This window comes from Aspergillus stella-maris, assembly GCF_047715825.1.
Source record: "Aspergillus stella-maris strain CBS 113639 unplaced genomic scaffold BDV14scaffold_66, whole genome shotgun sequence".
Classification (NCBI taxonomy): Eukaryota; Fungi; Ascomycota; class Eurotiomycetes; order Eurotiales; family Aspergillaceae; genus Aspergillus; species Aspergillus stella-maris.
In genome coordinates, this window is record NW_027396860.1 from 16291 (window position 1) to 35130 (window position 18840).

Below are 18840 nucleotides of genomic sequence, written 5' to 3' on the forward strand. Positions count from 1 at the left end.
ATGAATATGAGATCATAATGGCAATTGTTAAAAGAGTTACTAGCAGTATGAAAATGAGAAAGAGTCTTTAATATTTTCAATCTTCAATATCGATTTTATAAGAGATAAATATCTCTATTGAAAATCAGAATCACTGCTCGAAAACTAACACCGCTCACATAGACAATCAATACCAGCCCTAAGAAACCAAACTCGCGATAGAGGATACAAACACCAACCCCCAAGCCATACATAAACACAGTAAGAGAAAACCCAAGAAAAGAAGAAAACCCCCTTCAAGCCCCCGCAACAGCCCCAACAATCTCCCCCGCCGCCTCAAGCGCCCCCTCCTTCGCCATCTTAACCGCATAAAGCGAAACCAGCAACACCTCTGTAAAAAACTCACTAACGGGTCTATCCAGCACCAGTTCACGATCCTTCCCACCAACAAATTTCTTCCACGTCCCGACACTGCTCTTCTCACTTGACTTGCCGTACCTCGCAAATGTTATACTCTTTCCCTCATCCGTGAGTTTCATGTTGGAGCTCAGATTCTCCATATCAGTCACCCATTTGTACTTCCCCATCCCAGGTATCTCGATGTTGTAGTTACTCCCGCCTCCTGATTCTTTTAGCGTGCAGGGGGTGCCGCGGACGATAAGGTCGTATTTGGAGCTGAATGTGTGTGATTTTACTTCTCCCACTAATTGACTTGCGTCGTTGGGGTCTGCGCCGCGGGCGAGGACGTAATCTGCTTTGCTGGACTTCGGGGAGGAGGTCAGGCTGTAGAGTGGTGGTGCGGTGGACGGTTGTCCGGAGGGATGGATTAGGATGATTTTGTGGGTTTTGGGGCTTTGGCGGAGGAGGAGGGAGCGTGGTGGTCCTTGTTGGAGTTGTTGAGGGTGTATTGGTGGGCCGGGGGGTGCGCTGTTTGAATGGGCGCGGCCGTGCATGGGCGGAGCTAGGGCTTGTCCTGCTGGTCCTGGTCCTGGGGCAGGTCCAGGAGCGTAACCATGCCCATGACCAGGAACAGGGCTCGGTCCGTGACTTCGTGGTGGGATGGGGTGCCCGTAGTATGAGGCTTTTTCGCCAGCTTGTTGGTATCCGTTCATGTTCGGTTTCTCGTTGGGATATGATTGGGGTGCGTTGTAAGGATGGTTACTCCCGAATGGTGGTTGGGGAGAGTGAGATGGTGCAGGCGAGGGGTATGGGTTATGAAAGTGGCTGTTGTAACTTGGTGGAGGAGCGTTATAGCCGTATCCTGGTCCTGGGCCGTACCCTTGTGGTGGTTGAGGGTACCCATAGCCATTCCCAAACCCCGAAGGCGGACCCTGAGAGAATTTATTATTCGAAGAAAAAGCGGCGCACATATTTCAGTTCAGTTAAAACCTCACTGTAATAATTCAAATGATTGATATCACAAATTGAAACCTCCATAACCCGAAGGGAGACCAGACCCTTAAATACCCCATCTCCCCACTTCACAAGGCTGACAAACTGAACAGACCACACCCACTCAAGACACCTTAAAGCACCCAATCTCACCACCCAGCGGCGCATCAGCACCGTAAACGAGGGAAACGAGATGATCAGCAAAGAGGTGACGTCGCGGCTGAAGAGAGCGGTCGATAACGCCTGAAGTGGTTTAGGGCTGGGGCGGATCGGGGCTCGGCGGCTTGGCTAGCTTACCTTAGGTAGGTAGTTTGTTGCTTACGGGGATTCATAAGACGCTTTGTGGAAATATGTAAGCTGCAGCCTGGATTTGGGTATTTTTATTCAGCCACCTATATGTGGCGAGGTGCTTGTTCGGGTCGTGCCGCTGAGCGCGCGGTTGGGCTTTTTTGGGAAGGTTGTTGTGGTGGTTTATATTATACTTGGCGATCTGGGATCTATAATCAAGGGCCTAATACTTGCAATACAATAAAGGCAGTAGAGTCATTCAAGTAGTGGCATTCAGGTTTGAGCGCACTGAGTCCAAAGAAATAGCTAGATCAAGGCAAGGCCATCGGTATCATCGTATCATTCAAGAAACTTAGAGAACCCCATAGCTACCACTTTAAAGCAAAAAGCAAATTAGCCATGAAAGTGACGACCAATGATGGGAAGCCAGAACGAAGCCCTCGTGGCCTATATAGACCTCATGGTTCTTGGATCACGACTCGAGCTTGAATCGATGGTCAACGGCGACCTCACCAATTGTTCCACATCAGAGCAATGCTTAGCAAAAGCGTCAAAACCCCCCCATATGCACCATCTTTCAGTAGGATCGACCAGGTTTCTCAGCTGGGGGGTTAATCTTTTCCACAAGGAGTCTCCCCACTGCATCTCGGGCAGTACGTTCGCAGCCACTTTCATGAAACTTCCAGATAGTCACTGAGGTTTTCTCCCTGTTTCATGTCTCGAATGGAGGTCAGAGGCATTCTCCATGTATTTGCGTGTGGCTTTGTCGAGATTTTTCGGGCGTTCCTGATGATGCGGGCTATTTTGTCTCGGCGTTGCTCATCAGGGCTCTTCTGTCGGGATCTGGAATTATCGGTATCCCCTTGAGGATAAGACGTATCAGGCACAGCTTTTGTGTCATAGAAGGTAGCATCTGATGAGCTATCATTCGCGCTGTCTGATAACTTTCGGTGCTTCTCTTCGGCTTTCTGTTTCTCCAAAGTGATGCAAAAGTCTTTGAAAGAGTGTGCCGTGTCTTCTGCCAACACAGGTGCACCTCCTTTGGGAATGTCATCGGGGTTGTCGAGCAATGAAAAGTCCAGCGCAAAACCCTCTGCATGCTCAGATACAGTATCATCCAGTATCGACCGTTGAGACTGGTTCTGTGACTTCTTCTTCCTTGACCTCTTTGACCTGTTTGACCGCTGTGGTTTGGCTTCAGGTTTGGGTTCTTTAGCATCAGGCGCAGGTTGTTGCTTCCTCAGTTCCTCGGATATTGTCTCCGATATCAGCTTCTTGACATACGTCGTCATATCACACTCAAAAGCGAGGTCTTTCTTGGCAATTTCTGCGTCCATGTTCGAAAACTTCTCCCTCATCTTCTTCATATCGGCTTTCAAGTTGCTCATTTCACACCTGTCCTGATCGTGGCTCTCAATCAAAAACTCTCTCAGCTCTTCTACCTTTCGAAAAGAGTCCACCACTTCCACTGCGAACTCTCCCAATTCGAGCTGCATTTTACTGCATGTTTCCTCGACGTCAATTCTGTGCTGTAATGCTTCCACTGTCTTGTTCTCTCGTTTCATTTCCAGATTCTCTGTTTGAGATTCTAGGATTGCAATCCTTGCTTCCAATTTGTTGCACGTTTGCTTGACTTCGTCTCTTAGCTCCGACACCGCGGCAACTCTTTGCATTCTTTCCGCATCGAGATCGTCTGTCTTGACTTCAAGCAGATTAAACATCTCTTCGAAGTCATCAATCGCTTTTTCAAGCTCTCCAGTTTGCCGCTTATCATTCTGTGTCCTCTGCACCTGTTCCATATCGAGGCCCCTTTTCAGGGCTAGCACGTCCCCCTCCAGCTCCCCTACCTGGTCGGTCAAATCATCGACGTCTGGCAGGCGGTGCTGTGTGTAGTCCATCCGCAAACGTCGTCCCTCAATCTGAAGTTCAACCAGACCATTCCTTAGAGTTTCGATCTCTTGTCGTATCTCGGCAACTTCTGATCTTGATGCGGGATTTTTGGGTGGCTGGTGATTTGCCGTGTCATCTGGGGTGGAGGTTCTGGTAATCTCCTCCCAACCTTCGAGACGATATTCTTTGGCATCCCATATTGACTTGAGATTCTCGAACATATTCTCCGGGCTTTCTTCGTAATGCTTCTTGAAGTCGGTCAAAGATTCCAGCAAAGATGGTCTCTTTTCGTCTGTTCCGGTTTCTGCTGGAGTCCCGACAGTAATAGGCATTTCGGCTGATAGTAGAGCAGGGATGTATTTCTTGGTATTCGTAGTGGTAAACCAGGTAGTGGTACGGTAGAGTATGAGTTTGGAGAGCGAGGGAGAAAGTAGAAAAAGTCCCCGGGTGCGAAGGTCATGGACGGTCTATCCGGTTGTAAGGAACGAACTTCCAGTTCGTGTGGGACTTGCTCTCGGATTCTGCGGAACTGCAGGGCCATGAGCCGGACTTTCGATGCAGTCGCGGTCATTGGCAGATTCATCTGATATTAAAGTTGTGTTCCTCCCATTTGCTGGAGGATCGTTCCTTGGGATGCGCTTCCTTTCCAAGCGAAAGCATAATAGCATAGACTAGACAATGTTCGATGCCGTAATTATAGCATGAGCTATAGTAAGTTCGGCTTCGCTCTGGGTGCGTATACAGGGATAAACTCTCAATTGTATTGTTTAGATTGAATGTGTTTGTTGAGCCAAGCCGCGTTTATATATTCTGGGACTAGGAGGGTGTCATTGTAGTTGCGGGGACTAGGAGGCTTACCAGCGCATCACGAATGAAGCTGGCCAAGGACCCTAGCAAGCACGGTTTCCGTTAAGGGAAATATCAACAATAATCCATGCGTTGTAAATGTCCATCAGCAGTGAATATGGCAACTCAAGTCAAGATTGTCGGACCGATGAAGGGAAGAGGGTGAGTGGCCGTAAGTAGCTGTGGTGCGTGCGGATAGGATCGACCGCATGTCATCACAAAGCGAACTCGGTTTCCCCATCTCATTCTCACCATCGCCGCCTCCACCGTCTTCCCATCCTTCTCGTGCGGCATGGGGTCTGTGGTCTTTATCTGCCTTTGGAGACTGGATCACTCACTACCGACGTATTGAGTCGTCCACGCGGATTCTTGATCCCGACCGAATCGAAGCCATGTTCACCTCGTTTACGGGCAACTCCCGCCGGCCCCGGCAGGTGAACCTTGCTGGCCGCAACAATAACCCCTTCGCCGCATACCCCTCCGGACGACAGAACCCACACGGCCCTGGACCCCAGAATACCCTCGCGATCGCACAGCAGGAGCGCCTGCAACGACAGCTCGAACGGGATCGGTTAGGTGCAAGCCGGGTCCTGCAACGGACATGGAGGGGCTATCGGAGTAGGAAGATAATACATGGGCAGTGGCGGGCGGAATGGGATGCCATCGAGGCTGAAAGGACAGATGCCCTGCCTGCGTTTGATACACTGGCGAGGACACAGAGCTCTTCGTTACAGCCAGCTGCGCCGTTTGGGGACGCTGCAGCCTGTCTGTCTCAGCTCCGTGTCCTGGTTCAGTTTGTCGAGGCCTGGAATGGTGGAGATGTCATCCGCTTGATATACTTTTCGGATGCTTTCCAAAAGACATTACATCAGGTGCCCTCGCTGGCGACGGAGGGCGAGTGGACGATGCTCCTCAAGCGGCTGGCGGAGATCACACTGCGTGTACTAAAGTCCGCAGCTTCACCAACGGTCCCCGCGTTTGCTATTGGGCATCTCCTTCAACTCTTGACATTTTTGACCGGCCTCATTCCTAAACTTATGGCTCGTCTGGCCCCGGAGTATTATTCTACGATGGCCACTCTCACTAAGAACTACAGTTCAATATCGAGTCGGTCGCCGTTGTCCAAGCCCGATCTCGCCAACAGCGTTCTGGCGCTGTTACTACCAATCACTTCCGAGACTCTTACTGCCTACGAATGGTTTGCTAGAAGCTATCTCACTCTCCCCGATCTTTTGGAAACGCTCGGATCGCTAGATACGATGGCGAGCAATATCAATTACAAATTATTGACTTCTGCCTTGGCGCCTCTGCATGCCGAGCTTGGTAAAGACCAGCGACCGGATAATGGTGAGTCCAGGCTTTGGTTGTTGGCATACTTTATTTTCTTCCACAGATATGCGTTGGGAAGCCAGGCCGCGCATCACTCTCCTGAGCTAGGTTTTGTAAAGGTTGTCTCGGAGCTGCTCAATTCGACAGCGGTTCATATTTCCCGGCGACTCGAGGCCGAAGAGTCGGCCGAATTCGACGATAGCAATATCTCTGTTCACTTGCATCATTTCGTGAAGGACCAGCTGTTCAGCCTGATCAACCAGGCGAGCATAACCGGTCTTCTTTCACAACTACAACCGACCCACCTATCTCAAGGCGAGCTCTCAAACCATACTTCTGATGCTTCCAGAGATGCGAAAGCTCTGGCGCATTATGCCTTGACGCTTCTGAGAGTATTCCCTCGACGCGGCGATGACATTCGAATGTGGTTGTACTTGGGCTCCGCTTCTTCAGATCAAACAGGTGGATCGGATTCAAGGATTCCAGCTATCAAGTACTTCTGGCATGCATCTCGCTCTAGCCGGGTGTTCAACGACATTAGCAAAACCTCGACGCATGTCTTGCCGCTATTGAAACCAGTTGACTCGAGGTTCGAATCGACAGGTTTGTCCCAGGCTGACAGAGACCAAGAATGGACGACTATTCTGCTCTTTCTCGAGTTGTATACATTCGTGCTTAAGGTCATGGATGATGATGAGTTCTTTTCTAGCGGCTCTTCTTTTACGGCTTCTTCGAACGCGCGCGTGTCTTGGACCCGCGAAAGTGCGCTCCCTCTGCATGACATCAAGGAGATGACTATATTCCTCAAGAACCTTGCATTCACTCTTTACTGGAACTCGGCAGATCTGAGCGAGAATGAGCCAGTTCAGGATGCTGGTGGGATTCGAAACTACTTCACCTCAACGGCTCCGCAATTGGACACGATAGCAAGCGTCAGGGATATAGAGAACAAGAACAAGGAGAAAGGCCTTCCTGGCGTGACAGGCATCCCACTTGATTATTTCAAGGGCATCGTTACGGGTCTTTTGAGGATGGTTCATGAGCGCGATTCGCGACGGAAGTTCCTTCCCGACGACCACTGGTTGATGACCGACCGATTTGACATGGAGGGATTCATTCCCGCAGTCGTTGCAGAAGAGGAGAGCAGGCATCAACTTCAAGACGAAGATGACGAGGATCCGGATGATTTGATGACTGACGACTATGACGAGCCATCGCTCGGGCTTGTGGGAACAGGACGCTTTCAACAAACGCGTCGCATCGAAGCTCTCCGCCGTCGCCAACAGCAGTCTGCTCGTCGGAAACAACTTGAAGCCGTTGCACCGCGACTTGAAATTTTGAAGAACATGCCCTTTTTCATCCCATTCCATACACGAGTCCAGATTTTCCGCGAGTTCATTTATCGCGATCAAATGCGTCGAAGACACGGCTATATTGATCCCGACTCGTGGCGGATGTCAGTAGCACAAGCTTCCATGGGTCGGTTAATAGACGGGCGCCACGCATTGCAAGATATACTTAGTCGACACCATGCCAATATTCATCGCGAAAGCGTTTTCGATGATGCTTATGAGCAGTTTTACGGGCTTGGAGAAGGTCTCAAGGAGCCCATACAGATCACCTTTATCGACAAGTTCAACGCCCCGGAAGCGGGTATTGATGGAGGCGGTGTCACTAAAGAGTTCCTTACCAGCGTTACGAACGAAGCATTCAAATCTACAATTGGATTGAAGCTGTTTGAGGAGAATGACCAACATCTGCTGTACCCCAGCCCAGTTGCTGTCGAGCAGCGAAGGGAGAATCTGCGGCAGCTGGGAGTGAAAGAGAACACCGCAGAATGGAACGAGCAGGTCCGCGACCTACTTCGACGGTATGAGTTCTTGGGCCGGGTTATTGGAAAGTGTCTGTATGAAGGCATCTTGGTCGACGTCAGTTTCGCACCGTTTTTCTTGTTGAAGTGGGCTTTGACGGGCGGGATGAGTTCCGCTCAGCGCGAGACAGCCTATCGGGCCAACCTCAACGATTTGAAGGATCTGGACGCTGGGCTCTACCAAGGTTTGGTGAGTATATTTAAATCAACTTCAAAGATTATTGTCGCTAACTTTTCCTGTCTAGCTCCAACTGAAAAACTATCCCGAAGACGTGGAAGACTTTTCGCTGAATTTCACGGTTACCGACACGATACCACTTTCTAATGGAGGCAACCGGGCAATAACTCGAGATCTGAAGAGCAACGGCTCCGACACAGCAGTTACCAACCAGAACCGTCTGGTGTACATTTCGTACATTGCCCGCTATCGCCTCCAGGTACAGCCAGCCCTACAAACAAATGCATTCCTTGGGGGTTTAGGTCAGATCATCCAACCATCATGGTTATCAATGTTCAACCAGTCCGAACTACAAACCCTGGTCAGCGGTGAGTCGGGTGACATTGACGTTCAGGATCTGCGGCACAACACTCTGTACGGTGGCGTGTATACAATAGGCGACGATAAAGAAGAACATCCGACAATCAAGCTATTTTGGGAAGTCATGGAGAGAATGACGAACGAAGAACGACGGAAGGTTCTACGGTTCGTGACCTCGACGCCTCGGGCACCATTGTTAGGTTTCAGCCATCTGAACCCACGGTTCAGCATTCGCGACTCGAGCGAGGACCAGGAGCGGTTGCCCAGCACGAGCACGTGTGTGAATTTGCTGAAGCTGCCGCGGTACCAGAGCGCGAATGCGCTGCGGGAGAAGCTGTTGTATGCGGTGAACTCGGGGGCAGGGTTTGACTTGAGCTGATGTATTTAATGGAATAGACATACTACATTATTGTAAGCTCTTTGCTCTGGTATACTCTAGTGATTGTACTCTGTCAGGTGCAAACCCTTAAAGCAGCCTTGTGGTGGCCAAGAGGGGCTTAGTGGGTACTTAAATAGGTATAGTACTCGCCACAAATGGTATAGCGCCACTGTCATTCCGCCCAGAAAAAAAAACCAAAAAAATAATATTTTCATCCGGCAAAGGCGGTGGTGACCTTACAGACTCTTCTTTCTGTCTTTGATCTTCTTTCTTCCTCCCCTCCTCCTCAAAGACTCTCTCCCTCTTTCATTCTTCTCTGCCCATCCTCCTTTTCTCAAGTCTCCCGAGAGAAAAAAACTCCAAAAAAAACCCGGAAAACCAAAAAAAAGTCAAATATCCCAGCCTCCTCTTCAGATTCTCTTATCTGAATCTATATCTCTCGACTGTGCGGTGTGTGCGTCTGTGTGGTCTAATTCCCGTCTCGCTGCCGCTTTTGCCTCATTCCAAGTGATCGCGTCCTTTCGCATCGCCAAAAAATCTTCAATCAATTCTATTCTCACTTCTAACGTTCGTCTTCCCGTCTTCTGCGAGTTCCTACGTCTGTCGTTGTGCTTGTGGTGTTGCTTCACTTCACTTTTTCTTCGCGACCGCCTTTGCACCGCTTCCCCTCCTCTCATTGTGGGATCGACCTCCGGAGAAAATCCTGACTGCGCGTACATCTGCGATGTGATCTTGACTTTCTCTGAGGTATCTTCTCTCATTTTGCTGTGTGTCATGTTCGTGTCGGGTCGGTACTTGCTATCATAGCTTATCGGCCTGAAGAACAATGACTGCTATTTCTGTACCTTGCAGCTTCTTTGTTGCTTGATTATCAATTTTCTACGCTAGGGAACATTTTAAAAGACAACACCCGCCTGCTAACGCTCTTTGTCTACTACAGAAACCCCTCTTTCAAAATGTCCGCCGAAGCTTCTACCACCCCCGCCCCCACCGAAAACCCTGCCAACGGCACCCCCGACAACGCCGCTGCCCCCGAGGTTACCGCTGTCGATGCCCCGGCTGCCAACTCTCAGCCTCACTCGGCTTCTCTCTATGTCGGTGAGCTCGATACCTCCGTGACGGAGGCTATGCTCTACGAGCTCTTCTCCTCCATCGGCCAGGTCGCTTCCATCCGTGTCTGCCGCGATGCCGTCACCCGCCGCTCGCTCGGATACGCCTACGTCAACTACAACGATACCGCTCACGGTGAACGCGCTCTTGATGAGCTCAACTACACCCTGATCAAGGGCAAGCCCTGCCGTATCATGTGGTCTCAGCGTGACCCCGCTCTGCGCAAGACTGGCCAGGGCAACGTCTTCATCAAGAACTTGGACAACGCTATTGACAACAAGGCTCTCCACGACACCTTTGCTGCCTTCGGTAACATTCTGTCCTGCAAGGTCGCTCAGGATGAGTTCGGTGTCTCCAAGGGTTACGGTTTCGTCCACTACGAGACCGCCGAGGCTGCCAACATGGCCATCAAGCACGTCAACGGCATGCTTTTGAACGACAAGAAGGTCTTCGTCGGCCACCACATCTCCAAAAAGGACCGCCAGAGCAAGTTCGAGGAGATGAAGGCCAACTTCACCAACATCTACATCAAGAACATCGACCCCGATGTCGAGGACGACGAGTTCCGTAACCTTTTTGAGAAGTACGGTGAGATCACCTCCGCCACTCTGAGCCGTGACTCCGAGGGCAAGAGCCGTGGCTTCGGTTTCGTCAACTACTCCACCCACGAGAGCGCGCAGGCCGCCGTTGAGGAGATGAACGACAAGGAGATCCGCAGCCAGAAGCTCTACGTTGGTCGTGCCCAGAAGAAGCACGAGCGTGAGGAGGAGCTCCGCAAGCAGTACGAGGCTGCTCGCATGGAGAAGGCCTCCAAGTACCAGGGTGTCAACCTCTACGTCAAGAACCTGACTGACGATGTTGACGACGAGAAGCTCCGTGAGCTTTTCGGACCCTACGGCACCATCACCTCCGCCAAGGTCATGCGCGACACCCAGCCCGCTGAATCCGTCTCTGCTCCCGAGGACGAGTCCAAGGAGAACAACAAGGAGAACGAGAAGGCCGAAGAGGCTGAGAAGACCGAGGAGAAGACTGAGGAGCAGGAGGGCGAGCAGAAGTCCGAGAAGAAGCTTCTTGGCAAGAGCAAGGGCTTCGGTTTCGTTTGCTTCAGCAGCCCCGACGAGGCCTCCAAGGCTGTCACTGAGATGAACCAGCGCATGGTCAACGGCAAGCCCCTCTACGTTGCTCTTGCCCAGCGCAAGGATGTCCGCCGCAGCCAGCTCGAGGCCAGCATCCAGGCCCGCAACAACATCAGACAGCAGCAGGCCGCTGCCGCTGCTGGTATGCCCCAGACCTACATGCAGCCCGCCGTCTTCTACGGTCCCGGCCAGCAGGGCTTCATCCCCGGTGGTCAGCGCGGCAGCATGTTCCCTCCCCAGCCTGGTATGATGATGGGTATCCCTGGTGGACGCCCCGGTCAGTACCCCGGCCCCTTCCCTGGTCAGCAGGGTGGACGTGGCGTTGGCCCCAACCAGCAGATGCCTCCTAACTTCCAAGGCCTCCCCATGGGTGCCATGCAGGGCCCCGGTGGCATGCCCAACGGCATGTACCCCCAGATGGGCGGTCCCCAGTTCGGCCGTGGCGGTGGTCGTGGTCAGGTTCCCGGCATGGGCGGTCCCATGCGCGGTGGATACGGACAGGGTCGTGGCGGTGCTCCCATGCCCGGTCAGATGCGCCCCCAGGGTGGTCGCGGCCAGAACGTCGGCCAGCCCGGACCCACTGAAGCCGCTGGTGGTCTCTCTGCTGCCACTCTCTCTGCCGCTCCTCCTCAGCAGCAGAAGCAGATGCTCGGTGAGGCTCTCTACCCCAAGATCCAGGCCGCTCAGCCTGAGCTGGCTGGTAAGATCACTGGTATGCTTCTTGAGATGGACAACACTGAGCTGCTTGGACTGTAAGTTCTCATCCACTATTATTATCTTCAACACATACTAATCGTTAAACAGTCTCGAGGATGACGAATCTTTGCGCGCCAAGGTTGACGAGGCCCTTAGTGTTTATGACGAGTACATGAAGAACAAGACTGACGAGCCGGCTGCCGAGAAGCCCAAGGAGGCTGCTCAGGAGACCGCCACCGAGGAGAACAAGTCGTAAATCACTCGACTCTAACCCTCAGCGGGCAACCATGTCGGATTTTGTCTCACGTTCTATTTTTGATGATATGACCTACCCATTGAATTAACGATTCATCTCTTCTTTCTATCCGCATCCCCCCACTATCCTCCTTATCCGCCTCCTACCCCTCCTCCCTATTTCCTTTTATTTGTTCAGAACTTTTTTTTTTTTCCTCCTGGTCCTGATATCCCCTGGGTTCCCGACGTTCTTATGTAGGACGGGAGAAAAGTTATGTTCGGATTTCATGGCTTTTTTCTTCTTTTCTGTCTGTGACTATGACGAGAGGGAGGAAGTTGTGATGTCTTTAGCTTCTTACCTGCTCGTTATATTGAGATACGAGTGTAATATAGACTTATGACTTCCTCACGGATTGTGTAGTTCCATTTTCCTAAGATTGTAGATTGGTCTATGTACACCGTAGCGGGTATGTAAAGTAGTTTCTGGAATATTGTCCTCAGAAAGTCGGATACTGCTGCCCGAATAGATCCATCAAACTATTGAAGTTTCCCTCCTGCAGCAGATCTACCATGTTCATATCTAAATCCAAGGGCGTCTCCCACTCTGCGTTTCTTCCCGCTTCTTGTCCGGCCACCTCACTACCAGGTACACTATACCCAGAATACGCACTGCCCCTATTAAATCCAGGAGCCGGGGTATCCGGTACAATACCCTCAACTTCCCGACCGCCTTGTGTTGCTGTAGAGTCGAGCTTACGCTTTTTGCCCTTTTGTGCTGTACTTTGTGCTGAGGATGCGTTCAGGTCCAAGCTGTGTATGGTGGTATTGGAGTCCGCAGTGCCAGTGCCAGCAGCAGTATTGTGGGCATTGGAATTAGGTGGAGCAGCAATGGCATCGCCCCTTGTGACAGCGCGTAGGAGTAATGTTAGTGCCCGGTGGCAGTGTTTGGCTGGTTCCCATTGCGTTGACATGCTTCTTAGGATGTCAAGGCATGTATTTATTTCCCTGCGCCAAAGAGTCAGTCAGCATTCTGAAGCGGGAATGGAAGGAATATGGAGGGTGAACATACACAACACCCTTGCTAAGAACATACTGCCCCAACTGCACCGCGAACGCCAGGACCAAGCCCGCCATCCACGCCGCGGATAGAAACCCCGGCCAAAAGAAAGCTTGTTTTGAGTCTCGCTGGGCATTCAGAGCGAGGAGAATATGGCGTGCTGCTGATATACACGATTGCAGCGCGGACGCGAATTCGGGCGTTGTGTTTGGTAGAGAAAGGGAGGGCCGGTTGAGGAGGAGAAGGAGGTGGTGGTAGAGGATTGTGAAGAAGGGCGTGTAATTGAATGGCCTTTCTTCGGGTTGAAGAAGGACTTGCGATTGGGAAGAGGGTTGTGGCTGTGGAGATGGTTGGACTTGGAGGTCGAGGCTATTCCACCATTTGTGAACTGATGTCGTGAGGACAAGGACTGATGTTTGAGATATCGACCGGACGTAGATCGATTTGTGGAAGAGTTCGAGTGCTTCGCCGGTGAGTTTCCCGGAGTGGACGTAGCTTGCAAAGGGGGTTTCCTTTCTGGCTTGCTCCGCTTCGCTTTCTGATTGGGGGTGTGCAAGCTGTGAAGTCTCTGTGCCTGGTGTCGGTAGGTGCTGAAGCGGTTTATGCACTTCAGGCCGTCCAGGCGGGCAGACATCGACATCTGAATCCTGAATTCCCAGTGGGAGACCCAGTGCCTGACTGAGGTATCGATCTAAAGCATAGGCAGACCAGAAGATCCGTTTGCGGAGATGCCGATGCTGCGATGAGGCTGATAGCTCGCGGTAGCGGAATGGACAGCGATGGAGACCTGCATGGAGCATTGAGCGCAGCATGCACCCGCCCACCGTTGATGCAGTGCGCAGGGACATAGTGGCTACCAGGTAGAGCTGGGAGGCTAGGAGGGCTTGTAGCGACAATAGATCATGCCGCGCTGTGAGAGGTGAGAGGAGCGTATGTATACTTGCGCTGATGGGTGGTTGGATTCTGCATTCTGGTGGGAGTTGTAGGTCGGGACTGGTCAGGCTGGCTAGATGGAATAAGCATTGGAATATGGTTGTCCAAGAGCTGTTGTGTTTGTTTTGCCGTTCTTGCTGATTTTGAGATTGAGAGCTGGACTGGTTTTGATCCGACTCGGAGTATAGAGATTCCATTGCATGAAGGAATGTCGGTCCATGAAGAAAGGGAAATAGTGGGTGCCAGACTTTGAAGTAGACCATCATCAAGTCGCGAGCTAGCTGCTGCGGAGGCGCCTGGCCAAGCACGCAGGCGATCGAAAGATCATACCCCCATTGTGATACGGGTGTCTCTTCATGTGGATCGCGGTGCAAAGTGTCCTCGCTTCCAACGAGCGTTTCTTCAGGTTGAGGAAATTCAGTGGAGGAATTGCCGAATGCACGGCGGACGGTGTTGATGAAGAAGACGCCGCTGGAGGAGCCCACGAACTGGCTCTCTTGAGGCGAGTGGGCTGTCAGAGAGCCAATTTCTGGAGTTTCCATTTTGATCATTTTATCTGAGAGTCTTTACCGAGAACGGATGCATGGTTGCGAAGGAAAAGTGGAAAAGGGAAAAGGAGTTGCAGAAGTGAAGTCGAAAGCGCCGGAAGATCTTGTTCCGGACTATACAACACCACCACTTTATCTTCATTCTATTCTATTTTCATTTACAATCGCTCAATCTCTGCAATCACTGCATCCACCACATCCTGCGTCTTTGCCTTTCCTCCCAAGTCCGCTGTTAGAACTCCCGCCTCGCATACTCGCTCAACACAGCCCATCAGCTTGTCTCCGGCCTCTTTCTCCCCCAGCCAGTTCAGCATCTCAGCCGCTGACCAGAATGTAGCAACAGGATTTGCTACACCCTTCCCAGTTATATCAAAAGCACTCCCATGCACCGGCTCAAACAGCGAAGGGTTCTTCCTCGTTGGATCCAAATTACTACTCGGCGCAACACCGATCGAGCCCGCCAAACCCGCCGCCAAATCTGACAAGATATCCATGTGCAAATTCGTACCCACAATCGTATCAAGAGAGTCAGGCTGAGCGACCATCCGAATTGTCATCGCATCAACAAGCATCTTGTCCCAGTTCACGTCTGGGAAGTCCCTCGCCACCTCCTCAGCAACCTCATCCCAGAGAACCATGCCATGGCGCATGGCATTACTCTTCGTCACAACAGTGAGCTTCTTTTGTGGTCTTGACTGTGCAGTCTCAAACGCAAATCGCATAATTCGTTCGATTGCTACGCGCGTGAAGACGGCGACTTCGGTCGCTGTCTCCCAGGGATGACCGATGTGGCTTCGCCCTCCTTGCCCGCAGTATTCGCCTTCTGAGTTCTCGCGGACAAGAACCCAGTCAATGCCGTTCTTGGCTGTATTGAGGGGGCTCTTTGTCCCGGGGAATGTGCGGACGGGCCGGACGTTTGCGAAGAGTTGCAGGGGGCTGCGGATTTTTAAGAGGAGGCCCCAGAGAGAGACGTGGTCGGGGACGTCTAGGTAGACTTGTCAGGTCACTATACCTCGGACAATATCAAAAGGGTAGACATACCAGGATCACCAACAGCACCAAACAAACAAGCGTCGAACTTGCGGAGCACATCCAGAGCATCGTCAGACATGAACTGCCCGTGCTCCTTGTAGTAGGTTGTTCCCCATGGAATATGAGTGAATTCGATTTGGAGGTCTAGTTTGGCAGCGAGCTTGTTGACGACTTGGATTGTGGCGGAGACCACTTCGGGGCCGATGCCGTCGCCTGGAATTGATGCAATTTTGTGCATGTTGGTGTATTTTTAGTTGGTTTTAGGTACTGATTTTGGGGTAAAATGATAATGTTTGCTGGCTTTATATACTGGAGTTGATCTATACCGGCAAAACTATTCGGCTGATCTTTACCCGCCCTCCCCCGCAATCTCCTACGCCGTACATCGGCTTTCTCCAACTGGAAATGTAGTTTTCTCGCTGGGGATTTGTTCTCGGTCTGGCTTTCGATACTCCAAACCGGTGCGACCATTTTGTTATCTTACGAAGGGCTAAGTCCTAAGTTGTGGTCAGGCTGCTTTGGCTCGGCCACCACAAGTAGCTCCGATAACCAGCATACTGACGTACCTCTCCATGCATGAAACCAGCGGAGAGTACCTAGCAATTGCAAATCCAGCGTTCAACCTCAACTAAATTTTCCCTCCAAGTTCCCCATACTCATTGAAACATGGTCTTCGGCGAACACTGCATAGTCACGTGATCAACATTCTCTTCTGACGCCGCGACTGGACTTGCTACTAGCCAGCCATCAGCAATCCTTCTTCGCACATCATTCTCTCAAAATGCCAGCACGAACTCAATCCAGGATTACAACTGCTTGTAACTCGTGTCGGATGCGCAAACAAAAGGTAAGAATCTCCACCCGACAGCGACCTCGCTAATCCGTCAGTGTAGTGGAAACCGGTAAGCATCGCGACTGCACCGCAACTAGCGCATGAAATATTCTAATCAAGGAAATGAAGACCGAAATGCATACAATGCCTCGACCATAGACGGACCTGCGATTGGCCTGAGCAACTTAAGCGGTATGTTCAATTACCTGACCCCTCCAACGAAGGAGATCTTACTGACAGGGTCAACTAGAGGCCCCGCAAAGGGCTACATCGAGTCCCTGGAGCGACGGCTCCAAGAGACCGAATCTCTCCTTCTAGGGTTACTAGAGCAAGTCTCTGATACTCAGTTGGCGGAGGGCATATCGAATTCGCATGCCTCGGTGCAGCTCCGATCGGCGGCCGCAACGCCCAACGCGAAACGGGGAAGTACCAGCACCAGTGGCAGCGAACACTGGAGGCTATTTCCATTACGGTCTGTGAGCGAGGTGAGGGCGTGGCAGGAGGAGTGTATGCGACCTACAGGCGGTCTGCCGGGGTCTGCCTCTGACTCTGCTCGTGCTTCGATCTCTACGCCTACTGCTGAGCGATATTACAACGCAGCCACCGCTGAGCCAGTGCAACCTACAGAGCCCGAAAATATCAACGACCCACAACCACTCGCTATGCAAGACCCTAGGGAGCGAGAGCAACGACCGCAGCCCCAGCGCACCCCGGGGCCGGAACCACAACCGAGCGTGAGCACATGGAGTGGAGCACCATCCGCCGACTTCCAGCAGCGATTTCTGTGGTAGGCACTGCAGCCACGCAGACTCAGCCACGCAGACTCAACCCATTGGACCTATCGATGTTCCATTAGCCCCAGTACCCCAGAAACTTAATCGTCACGCGCTGATGCTGTTGTGGGTGTCAAGGTGAACATGCGTACTCCCCGGATCTGGGGCCTCCCCGGCCCCCACGGCCCCGCAGTAGCATGAGGTACTCCAACGGCTAAAATCCAAACGTTAAGGATCGAGTTTTCTCCTCACGAACAGAATAAACATCAATTGCTCCTCTTGAGAAGAAAGAGAAGACTGTTAATAATAGTGACTTACAATGCCGCTCAACAAGGTGAGTCAACAACCCCGACATCACAAAAATATAGTGGATAACCCCTGACAAAACACAGGTAATAATCGTCGGCGCTGGCCCCTCGGGCCTCCTACTCGGCCTACTCCTCGCCAAAGCCGAAATTGATGTCGAACTCCTGGACGCCGAATCAAAAGTCTCCGACCAGCCGCGCGCAGCACACTACGCTTCCCCCGCAGCATACGAGCTCGACCGCGCGGGTGTCCTAGACGATGTAAAAGCGCGCGGGTTCACATTCAAAACGATGGCGTGGCGGAAGCCCGATGCCGGTTTTGTCGCGGGGACGACGACCGAGCATTTACCTGAGAGTTATAGGCATAAGATGGTTGTGTTGCCCTTGGATCAGTTGGGGGAGTTGCTTGTTGAGCATATCTTAAGGCAGAAGAAGGCGAGTGTGTTGTGGAATCATAAGGTTGTTAAAGTTGGGCAGGATGAGGAGATGGGCCAGGCGTGGGTTGATGTTGAGATGCCTGATGGTGGGAGGAAGAGGATGAGTGCGGATTATGTTGTGGGTTGTGATGGGGCGAGTAGTACCGTCCGTCGAGAGCTTTTTGGGCCGGAGTATCCTGGCGAAACGCTGAATGCGCAGATTATTGCGACGAATGTGAGTCCCTTACCTGTCACTTCAGCTTTCATACCCTCCTTCTTCTCCATTCTTATTGACTCTGGTTGTAATAGGTCTACTACGACTTCACCACCCACTTCCCCACAGACTCAAGCTTCGTAATCCACCCGGACAACCTATACATGGTGGCGCGAATCACAAACGACGGGCTATACCGCGTGACATATAAGGACACTCCCAACCTGAGCCGGGAAGAGTACATCGCGCGCCAACCAGGTCGATTCGAGGAGATCCTCCCAACCCACCCAAAGCCACATGAGTACAAGATCACAAATATCTCGCCCTACAAACTCCAACAGCGATGCGCGCAGAATTTTCGCGTCGGGCGGATTCTGCTCGCTGCTGATGCGGCGCATTTGTGTAATCCTTTGTATGTCCAGCCAAATTTACCCCCGTCCACCCCCTTTACCCCACATAACAAAGAAGAAGCTACCTAACATTAGTCCCAGCGGCGGCCTCGGCCTAACAGGCGGAATAGCAGACGTCGGCTCCCTCTACGACTCTCTCCTCGGCATCCACCTAGACAAAACCACAGACTCCATCTTGACCAAATACGCGGACATCCGCCGCGCAATCTGGCACGAGATCATCGACCCGATGTCCCGCGAGAACTTTGCAAGATTGCACCAGGACGCTAATACCGCGCGCGAGAACGACGAATTCTTTAAACTTTGTGTGCAGGCTGAGACGGATAAAGATTTGTCTGTGCAAATTGCCCTTGGGTATGAGAAGTTGAGGGTTGATATGAGGCAGTTTTGGGATAAGGAGTGAGTCAGTTGCTCATCTGGGTAGGGTCTGTAAAGGATTCCGTAAGGTAACGTAGGGGGGTGTACATACTTAAGTGGGTGGCTGTGTATCTAGCTGTCTGTCTGTGTGTCTGTTTGCAATATGATATGACTTTGATCGCACTTTCCTTCTATACGCGCTTCAACGCGTGCCTTCCGCCTGAGCAGTAACGGAGCTTTAGGGAGGAGCGATGGGTGGGTTGCACCTTCCTTAGT

General features: G+C 51.8%; 7 protein-coding genes across 7 annotated transcripts; 4 read left to right on the top strand and 3 right to left on the bottom strand.

Moving 5' to 3' along the window:
• Positions 1-65: 65 nt before the first annotated feature.
• On the bottom strand, positions 66-1566 carry BDV14DRAFT_126265 (uncharacterized protein). Its single transcript, XM_073765988.1, has one exon. The coding sequence runs from the start codon at positions 1347-1349 to the stop codon at positions 276-278; it is 1074 nt and encodes a 357-aa protein (XP_073624247.1). The 5' UTR covers positions 1350-1566; the 3' UTR covers positions 66-275.
• Positions 1567-2330: 764 nt separating this feature from the next.
• BDV14DRAFT_203853 (uncharacterized protein) lies at positions 2331-3881 on the bottom strand (the record flags this gene model as incomplete). The annotated part of the gene is made up of 1 exon (XM_073774386.1): positions 2331-3881. The coding sequence occupies one exon, from the start codon at positions 3879-3881 to the stop codon at positions 2331-2333; it is 1551 nt and encodes a 516-aa protein (XP_073624248.1).
• Positions 3882-4654: 773 nt separating this feature from the next.
• Positions 4655-8530, top strand: BDV14DRAFT_180658 (HECT-type E3 ubiquitin-protein ligase). The gene is made up of 2 exons (XM_073769948.1): positions 4655-7784; positions 7840-8530. Exons 1-2 carry the CDS (start codon positions 4788-4790, stop codon positions 8509-8511), a joined length of 3669 nt encoding a protein of 1222 aa, XP_073624249.1. The 5' UTR covers positions 4655-4787; the 3' UTR covers positions 8512-8530.
• Positions 8531-9467: 937 nt separating this feature from the next.
• pab1 (polyadenylate-binding protein) lies at positions 9468-11709 on the top strand (the record flags this gene model as incomplete). The annotated part of the gene is made up of 2 exons (XM_073771621.1): positions 9468-11509; positions 11562-11709. The coding sequence occupies 2 exons, from the start codon at positions 9468-9470 to the stop codon at positions 11707-11709; spliced, it is 2190 nt and encodes a 729-aa protein (XP_073624250.1).
• Positions 11710-12184: 475 nt separating this feature from the next.
• On the bottom strand, positions 12185-15495 carry BDV14DRAFT_192323 (uncharacterized protein; the record flags this gene model as incomplete). The annotated part of the gene is made up of 4 exons (XM_073771622.1): positions 12185-12692; positions 12757-14171; positions 14411-15210; positions 15267-15495. 4 exons carry the CDS (start codon positions 15493-15495, stop codon positions 12185-12187), a joined length of 2952 nt encoding a protein of 983 aa, XP_073624251.1.
• Positions 15496-15682: 187 nt separating this feature from the next.
• Positions 15683-17031, top strand: BDV14DRAFT_126331 (Zn(II)2Cys6 transcription factor domain-containing protein). Its single transcript, XM_073765989.1, has 4 exons — positions 15683-16104; positions 16146-16159; positions 16219-16281; positions 16340-17031. Exons 1-4 carry the CDS (start codon positions 16039-16041, stop codon positions 16878-16880), a joined length of 684 nt encoding a protein of 227 aa, XP_073624252.1. The 5' UTR covers positions 15683-16038; the 3' UTR covers positions 16881-17031.
• Positions 17032-18653, top strand: BDV14DRAFT_126332 (FAD-dependent oxidoreductase). Its single transcript, XM_073765990.1, has 4 exons — positions 17032-17196; positions 17255-17818; positions 17893-18209; positions 18289-18653. Exons 1-4 carry the CDS (start codon positions 17182-17184, stop codon positions 18608-18610), a joined length of 1218 nt encoding a protein of 405 aa, XP_073624253.1. The 5' UTR covers positions 17032-17181; the 3' UTR covers positions 18611-18653.
• Positions 18654-18840: the final 187 nt, after the last annotated feature.